Source organism: Apaloderma vittatum, unplaced genomic scaffold, assembly GCF_000703405.1.
Source record: "Apaloderma vittatum isolate BGI_N311 unplaced genomic scaffold, ASM70340v1 scaffold16429, whole genome shotgun sequence".
Classification (NCBI taxonomy): Eukaryota; Metazoa; Chordata; class Aves; order Trogoniformes; family Trogonidae; genus Apaloderma; species Apaloderma vittatum.
Window position 1 is genome coordinate 1 of NW_009734767.1, and position 9,002 is coordinate 9,002.

The window sequence follows — 9,002 nt, forward strand, 5'->3', positions numbered from 1 at the left end:
TGAGGCTTTCAAGGTGTCCTTGCCCATGGCAGAAGGGTTGAAACGAGATGATCTTTAAGGTCCCTTCCAACCCATTCCACGATTCTGTGATCTGAAAGGTCTTTTCTAATCTAGGCCATTCGGCTAGGACAAGAGGAAATGGCCTCAGGTTGTGCCAAGGGAGGTTTAGATTGCCCATTAAGAAGGATTTTTTTACTGAATGAGTGAATTATCAGGCATTGGAACAAGTTGACCAAGGCAGCAGTAGAGTCCCCTTCCCCTGGAGGTATTTAAGAGTCATATAGTTGTAATGTTTAGGGATGTGGTTTAGTTGAAGACTCCTTGATGTTAGGTTAATGATTGGACTCAATGATCTTAAAGGTCTTTTTCAATCAAGGTGATTCTGTGACTCTGGGGTAGTCTCCAGGTCCTGGCAGAGCTTGGGGGGTGCAGACAGAGCTGGTGCTGAGGGAACTCGGGGCAGCTCTGCCAGCCCTGCCCTGCGCTAGCGGCAGCCGAATCTGTGGGGTGAGCAGGATGTTTCTAGAGCAGAAAAAAACCCCAACCCCGAGGCCCATCTGCTCTACGACTTCCCACTGGGGAAGCAGCAGAAAACTGTACAGAGCTTGGTGGTTTTGTTTAATTTCTTGCTTGGTGCAGGGAAACTTTTTTATATTGGTGTCGTTATCCCCGAATAACTCCCAAAGGGAACGTCTTTACTCTGCAGCAGGAAGAGCTTTTCTTGGCTCACCTTTAAGGCACTTCAAAGCCATATCAGCTAATTGGAAAAAGGCACGGTCGCCTCTGAGTAGGAGTTTATAGATGGGTATAAGTACCTGTTTCTTAATTCGTTTTGGCGTCTGTTTGCTGCGTGTGGAAGCCATTAGTCTAAAGAGGGGAAGGAAAAACTACATCTCTTCATCCTGCAGGCTTCACGTGGGTTTGAAATCTCCCTTGGTGTATCGTGAGCTCGCTGCTGGTTGATTAACTGTGGGATAACCCCGTTACAGTGTCCCCTACCTCATCCACCTCTGTGGAAGAGCAGGAATTTATCGTGGGATAATCTGTTTTCCAGTGGCTGAAGTGTGATCTGGGTGTAACTTGAGCTTCGGGCTTTTCTTTCCATTGAAAGACTTGTCGTTATTAACAGGAGAAAAATCCATCCCTTTTTGAAAGCTGTGTAAATAACTAGTTCCTGATCCTTCTAAACCTCTTGGCCTCAAGGTTTCCCTCAGTTAATAGGTTGCTTTGTCCAAAAACCTGTAGTTGTAAGTAAAGCCCAGCTGATGGGATGTTGAGATCTTTCTGAAGGCTGGATGAAACGCAGCCAGAGGCAGAGGAACAGCCTGAGCCCTGTTCTGAGTTTGCCAAATTTTTCAGTCTTCAATGTATTTACACCAATGTCACAGCGTAGGAGGAACTCAGAAACGCCTGCTGCTAATGTGATCCATTGCTGCTTACGGTTTCCCTCGTGTTCCTGCTTGGGAAAATGTAATAAAACCGTTTGTAATTACTTTAGTGTGGGTGTGGCTTGACTTTACAGGTTTGAACAACGGTGATCTGATTTTCCTCCGAGAAGGAGCGAGTGGAAGTTGCAAGTGAAGTCCAGAATAACCTATAATGTATCTAAAGTCTGCATAGGTTTCGTCTTTGAATTAGATGTGAGTCTTCAGGGTTGGGACGGTGAATTTTTCTGAACTTTAGGCCTTCAGTGTCGTTTTATAGTGTAGATCTCGCTGCAGGATCAAATTATTAGGAAATAAAAACTGTTTCTTAAAACATCCGAAATACCTCGCCGCTTCTACAGTAAGCAAGTCATTGTGGAAGCAGAGAAATGGCAGCGTTCTGCATGTTTGCTCTTGGATTTTGATACAAAAAGTTCCAAGATCTGGCCTTTCCCACATTAGCGATTGTCGTTTGCAGCCCCGTTTGATTGCGTGACACTTGGCAGCTCCCAAACCTTGGCAAGAGCCCCGAGGCCTTTTGCTCCCGTTCTTTGTTCCAACGGAGGCGAAGGCATCGATAAACCCTGGCGCCGGGGCCGCTGCGAGAGATGAGATTTTTATTGGTCGCGACGTTTAAAAGCAGGACGCCCTCACCCCTTCCACGTGACGATGTGGCGCGGGGTTCCCCACCGAGCTGGTGAGGTGAGCGCGGTCGAAACTCTTCAGTTTCTAAAGGGAGACAAGGACCTACTGGAGAGAGTCCAAGGGAGAGCTACGAGGAGGATCAAGGGACTTGAACATCCCTCCTGTGAGGAGAGACTGAGAGACCTGGGGCTGTTTAGTCTTGAAAGGAGACGGCTGAGAGAGGATCCTATTAACCTACAGAAATATCTGAGGGGTGGGTGTCAAGAGAAAGGGACAATCTCTTCTCGGTGTTGCGCAGCAATAGAACAAGAAATGCTGGGTTTAAGGTAGAACATAGGAGGTTCCACCTCAACCTGAGGAGAAACTCCTTCCCTGTGCGGGTGCCGGAGCCCTGGCCCAGGCTGCCCAGAGAGGGTGTGGAGTCTCCTGCTCCGGAGACTTTCCCACCCACCTGGACACGTTCCTGTGGGGCTGCCCTGGGTGACCCTGCTCTGGCAGGGGGTTGGACTGGGTGATCTTTTGGGGTCTGTTCTAACCCTCAACGTTCTGTGACTCTACGATTCTGAAGGATTTTGAAGTGACAGGATCCGTTCCTCTCCCAGTTCAGTCGCTGCCTGATGGTTGCTCGAGCCTGCAGTCTCCTCCCGTGTGTGAGGTTTTTCTAGAAACGGCACAATGAGTTTCCTCTTCTCTGACCTGAGCTATCCGGGGACATCAGCAGGAGGGTGACAGTCTCCTGATTTAATCTGAAAAAAACCCCCCAGGGTGCGCTTTCCGACATGATTGTCCCTTCATCAGCAGCCCAGGTACAACACACTGACAAAATTAGATTTTATTACGCCCGCGGCGGCACTCGAAGGTTTGTAGCTCTGGAGGAGAGGGGCACAAGCACCGGGTTTAATTTGCGCTTTGGCTTTGTCACTTTGAAAGCCCTTTAAAAAAAAAAATAACGGAGTCATTAAAGGGAAAAAGTGAATTAAGCTTCACGTGGAAGACGGGGTGTGCCATGGAGATTCTCAGCTAATTGATGTGGTTTTGCAACCACATCTTCTCCAGAAAAACAAACAAACAAACAAACAAAAAATCCTCAAGCAGCAATTCTGCCTCCCTTGGGAGGAGGGCAAACTGCTTCTGATTTTTGAGGGGTCACCCATGTGGAAGCAAGACATGATTTGTGCCCCTTCAGTTTACCCTCAGCAGGGCAGGGCAGAATTCAAAATACCAGGGACTGACTGGTGCTGAAGCTACTTGTGGTGATGGCACTGTGGTTAAAGACTGGTTGGAAATTGCAGTTGGAAACAGCTTTAATTCAAAAAAAATTATTTTTTTTTACGGAAGCAGTTTTTAATTACCACTTTGGGAACTGGAAACTTAAAAATCGCACTCTCTTTTTTAAAAAAATTTTTTAAAGACCATTTTTGCCATGCAACAAAAAATGATTCAGAGCTAAGGTTTTTAATTTTTAAATTGATGGAATTTTTTTTTTTTAAATTATTATTAATTTTAATGTCTGGGCTTCTGGCTCTAATGCCAAGCTTTCAAACCACTAACAATTAAAACCCTAGACTTAAGCCCTCAAAATGGGTTTGTAATTGAAACAGCAGTTGGCCCCCATCTATAGCAGGGCTACACAGATTTATTTTTTTATTATTTATTCATTTCCTATCACTTAAATCCATGTCATCCCTTATAGTGGAGGGATTATTCACATGGCTTTGTTTGCTTCTTTCTTTTTGCAGTCTAATACTATAATTATTGCTAAAAATGAGATTGGTTGGACTTGCAGGATGTGACAGGTCAGCATGGGATGTATTTTTGGACTCTATTTCAAGATAGCTGGTGAGGGGTTTTTTTTGATGTGTGCTCTCCAGGGACTGCAAAGGAAAATTCTAGCTGTTTTATCCAATTCTGTCTTTCAGGGCTCTGTTTTATGCTGATTTAATATCCTCAGTTATAAGGAGAAACATCATATATATATATACACAGATATTTTCAAAGCAACACAGAGTCAGCAGGAGGAGTCGAGATCCAGCAGAAAGCAGAAAGAGCACTTAAAAAACTTAAACCACTTAAAAACGAAATGACCAGCAACAAAAATCCATGAACTTTTGTGCTTGAGTAAATCAAGAGTTGCAAAAGAAACGCCCACATTGAAGCGTTCGTGTGCAGATGTTAAATAAGAAGGAGCTGCCTGGACCGACTGTATCTTTAATAACGCCAATAATTCTTTCACTGAGCCCTTATCCTGTAGCTGAGCTGTGGCGTATTTTTAGAAAAGCGTTTGGTTTTGATGGAGAGAATTTTAAAGAGCGGAGAACGACCCATGTGGTTCGATAAGTCGCTCCCGTGCGGGGTGAGTCTCGAAGGAAAATGATTTTGTTGCCAGAGCCTTTTTGTAATGAGACAGTTTGGCCAAACGGGGAGCGGGACACTTTGTGCCTCGCCTTTACCTTTCGCTTTGAGCTTTGTTTGCTAATTCAGGTTAAAAACTGCTTACGCTGGAACCTAGAAATGTTACGTTAGAAAGAAAATCCACAAGCCCCTTCTGAAATGACGGGACAGTTGCACATCCGCGTGGTGGAGGTTTTCTAAAGGGTCTGTATCAGATGAACATCAACAGAAAATAGCCACAAAGGGCGAGAGGTAAGACCCAGGCTCCTCTCCCAGCCGCTGCTGTTAAACCTCTTTATTAGTCCTGTCATTTGAATTTAGGCCAGGCTTTGACTGAGATAACTTCTTGCTCCATTTGGTTAATGTTTCCCATCATTCTCCAAATGTTCAGTTTGGTTCCTCTGGTCTAGTTAAATTAGCCAAACCCTGCCCATGCATGTCTGTGTAAATATATATATATATATGTGAGTATTTCTATATTTAAAGAAGCAATTAGACAGACACTAGATTTCCTTAGTTTGGTGGGATTTTCTTTTTAATTTTTTCCCTGGGCCTAATTGTTCCAATTGCTTTTCCAGATTGACTCTTGGTGCAAAGAGAATAGCTACGTGATAGCTGGATATTACCAGGCGAACGAACGCGTGAAAGATGCCAGGTGTGTTGGGGCAATATCTCCTTCTGTTTGCTCTTTTCTGCTGTACTTTGCACTCTGCCAACGGAAATCGTCGCCGTAAATCGCGCGTGTTGATTCGCTTTGACAACCGTCATCTGGTTTCGCATTGTCTTCGCGGCGCTGGTGGCTGCGGCCTTTGTTCAGGTGCAGGAAACCCCGAATCACTCCTCTTCTCGTGGATACTATAAAAGGCCAATTTTTGAACGACTGCCAGCCAGTTTTAATTACAGTTGTCAGGGAAATAGCCAAAAATTGTGCAGGCGTGTTCGCTTGTGCGGTTACCGATCTCGTAAACTCAAATGATTCTGAGTATCTTTTTTGGAAATGTTTTCAGGAGTGACCTATTTCTTGCTGAACTCTTTAATTGCCTCTGAAGCGTTTCTTTATGTGGTAAAAGGACGCTCTTGGCGGTTCAAGATGACATCACTCAAGCAGAGATACCTCTTTTCTCTTGTTTTCCCCACGATTAGTAGAGGTGGGGTTTTTATTTGGTTGGGTTTTTTCCTGCTAGTTCTCAAATTACCCAAATAATTAATTCAAATTACCCAATAAGCAATAGAGGACCCACAGTATAGGTTTGAATACACTTACCCAATATGTTTCCCTGTATCTATTAGATGAATCCAGTTTCAAAACTAATGAGAGGACATCGTACTTGCATTTAAAATAAATATGAACAGTTTGTTTAAAGTTAAAATTTAAAGTTAAAGTTTAAATTATGCTGGGCCCCAGTTATTTTGTTAATGTATATCCTCCAGTCACAATTATGTTTTTTTTAAGTAATCCTTGGAACTGCTAAGGTATCTGGGAGGGGTAAGGATGTTATTGGTCCTTTCCTTACGAGGGAAATAAAACTTCTGGTGACATTTTTAAAGTGAAGATGCAGTTTGTCTGTTCCCTTTGAGGTTAGAAAGAATGTTGCAGACTCAGGTTGTTGTTTGTTTTTTTTTTTTTAACCACGGTTTCATTTCATGGCGCCGCCTAGAGATTGTCATCTCTGAAACACAGCAAAGATTTTCCTTTCGAGGATGATCTGATTTCGATAGAGAATCTGGGCAGTGAGCAAGTTCAAACGCAGACAGGGGAGCAAAATCGGGCTCTTTTTTATGTGCCTGCCAAGACAAAGGCGGCCACGGTCTTTGGTCTGGCGGGAGAAGGTAGAGGAGGCTGCAAAACCATTGATTCCACATAAAGTGAGTGTTTTGCCATTCCAAAAAAACGTTGCCTAAGCCACGCTGCCGTCCAGATTGTTTGCTGAAGAGAGGAACTGGGGCTTGCTTGGTTTTCTGACTTCAGCCGAGCGTAGCGTCGGCTCGGTACCTTGTTCCTGTTTGTGAGCGCGGTCTGGCTTTCACATCTCTTTGAGCGCGTTTCCCGCTGCTTTCGGCTGAAATGTCGTGGTTCGCGTAACACAATCGCTTTTGCTTTCTGCTGCAGCCCCAACCAGGTGGCGGAGAAGGTGGCCTCCAGGATCGCGGAGGGTTTTAACGATACGGCGCTCATCATGGTAAATCACTTCGGTTCTTTTTATCCCCCCTCCTCTTTTTGTATTGTTAGTGTTATAAGCATGGTGTTGCCCTGGTCATTTCCATGCTGTTCTTTGAATCTTTTAACAGTGAGGGAACTCCTTTTCTCTTTTCCCTCCGCATGGGAAGAGCCGTGGGGACCCGTAGCCACCGCAGTTCTTGCAAAGCCTGCAGAGAGGCTGCAGGTAGCTCTCAGTTCTCCCAAAGGAAGCAGAGGCCTTCCCTGTTCACGTGGCTTGAGCAAAGGCAACGTTTGTGACTTTCAGGCCCTCTCCTGTGCCTTCAGCTGTCATCTTTCACGAAACGAACAGGGCTTTGCCTCCTCACTGCAGTGACAAAGGAGTTTGGCACAATAAATGTGTAAAATTTGCCTCGCTTCACGGTAGCAAAGCGGGCAAGTTAGTGTCAGGTGCCCTGTTTGCCAAAACTACCTTTGCTGGTTTCTTTTTGTTTGCTTCATCTCTTGGGATCCAGAGGAGGAGACTCAAGGTGACGTTTTTCTGTCGCACGCCAGGTCGATAACACCAAGTTTACGATGGAGTGCGTTGAGCCTGCCCTTCACGTGTACGAGCTTCACGAGAACAAGTGGAGGTGCAAAGACCCGCACGTGTGAGTAAACTTCAGAGCTCGTTTGTGTTCGGGTGGTAAAATAAAACGGATCTCCTCGTTAAGGACAAAACTTCTGGTTGTGACGACCCTGGGAGGGCAGCGGGTGTAGCTCACGGTGCTTTTAAAGCTGTTTTATTTTGCTACAGCGTGAGAGAACAGAAAGCTTCTCCAGCCGGGCGGTGGTATGACCACACCGCAGAAAGCGCGGCCTAATTCCCCGAGGAAAGGAACGATGGTGGCGATTTTCTTTGTGATTCCTATTTATACCTGATTATTTTACACCCTAGGGATTTTTGCGAAGATTGGACCGAAGCCCAGAGAATCGCCGCGTCTCTCTTGGACAGCAAATCCTACGAGTCGCTCGTAGATTTTGATAATCACCTGGATGATATCCGGAATGACTGGACAAACCCCGAGATCAACAAAGCCGTCCTCCACCTCTGTTAGAGGGCTTTCTACTGACTGGTTTACGGGCGTTCCCACTATGTACTGAAGAGAGAAAAATGCTATTTTTGAATGTAAATAGAATAATATTCGGTACCTTGTATGGAAACCCAACTGATTAAAAAACCCCAGCAAACGAGTGGCATGTCACGTGGCAGAGTGACGTGTCCATAAGCTGTTGAATCCTTTTTTTGTGAGGTTCCTTGGAAGAACTGCAAACTTTCCTCGTGGACGCCTTCCCAGTTGTAGTGAATGTTGCTCTTCTTTCGAAACCAGAACAACTGCTGCTTGTCCCTACTGTTGGTATTACAAAGTTTTGACTAAGCTTTTCTAATCTTTAGAGAGATTACTTTATAATGATTTATGGAAATACCTTTCAAAAGACAAAAAAAAAAAGAAAAAATATTGATTTTTGTCCTCGGATGAGAAATTTTAAGGTCAAATACATAAAACGTAAGGTTAACGGTTCCTTTTGGCCTGGCTTGGAAATGTCATTGTGTCAACGCAGTAAAATGCAGACTGGTGAGGATGATGTGCTCGTGTATCACCTGTTTTGCAAACAGGTTTTGCCAAATGCTACAGTGATTCCTGATCTCTCTGAGCGTACAACGCACAAGTTATTGCTTGAACACGTTAAGGTAAAACCAAATATTCACCTAACGATTTGTAAAAACAAACAAACAAAAAAAAGACTGGAAACGTGGTGATGGGTTCGAATGGCAGTTTTAAAGCAGTTTAGATCTACTAAAGGGGTAAAATGCTAATTTTATGCAGTCTTTTGGGGTATTCTGAACAGATCTCATATTCAGTTGGTTCGTGTGGTGTCCCTTTAAGTTGATCTAAAATGTGTCCCTCCAAGCTGAAGGCACATCAGATCAAGCACCCTAGATAGAGCCTTGTTCAGCTTCTTTCTGTCTTTCTAATTAATTTTTGTTTCTAAGAATAAGTTTACTGGACAGCAAAGCTTTATATTGGACGAGTACAGTTCTTTATAAGTCTTGTTGCCTTACTTCTCAGGGCTGGTTGTCAAACTGCAGTTAAACACGGCCGTGGTTTCTCTAGATTTCCTTCTCTTCCTACTCAAAAATGTTTTTACAAGGAATATCCAAATGATCTCTCCAAGTCTCTGCTTTTCCTTAGCGTTCTTACTTTAAAACAGGGGGCCGGGGATTGTCTAAACCTCTTGCTCTACCTCTGCTTCTGTATAAACAAGCACAGGTTTTACTCTTGATCCTAAAGAGAGGTGGCATAAGGTTAAAATCCTGTCTGGAAGCGGCAAGCAGAACCAAA

The 9,002-nt window shown here is 44.3% G+C and overlaps 1 protein-coding gene across 1 annotated transcript; it reads left to right on the forward strand.

Annotated features, from left to right (window-relative positions):
* Positions 1-4,392: 4,392 nt before the first annotated feature.
* Positions 4,393-7,715, forward strand: EMC8 (ER membrane protein complex subunit 8). Its single transcript, XM_009876399.1, has 5 exons — positions 4,393-4,422; positions 5,039-5,115; positions 6,571-6,640; positions 7,174-7,268; positions 7,556-7,715. Exons 1-5 carry the CDS (start codon positions 4,393-4,395, stop codon positions 7,713-7,715), a joined length of 432 nt encoding a protein of 143 aa, XP_009874701.1.
* The last annotated feature ends 1,287 nt before the right edge of the window (positions 7,716-9,002 follow it).

Coding starts and splice junctions, on each gene's coding strand:
- EMC8 (XM_009876399.1), top strand. CDS start 4,393: ATGTGGTTCGATAAGTCGCTCCCGTGCGGG. Junction 5,116..6,570: donor GAACGCGTGAAAGATGCCAG/GTGTGTTGGGGC, acceptor TTTCTGCTGCAG/CCCCAACCAGGTGGCGGAGA. Junction 7,269..7,555: donor AGGTGCAAAGACCCGCACGT/GTGAGTAAACTT, acceptor TTTACACCCTAG/GGATTTTTGCGAAGATTGGA.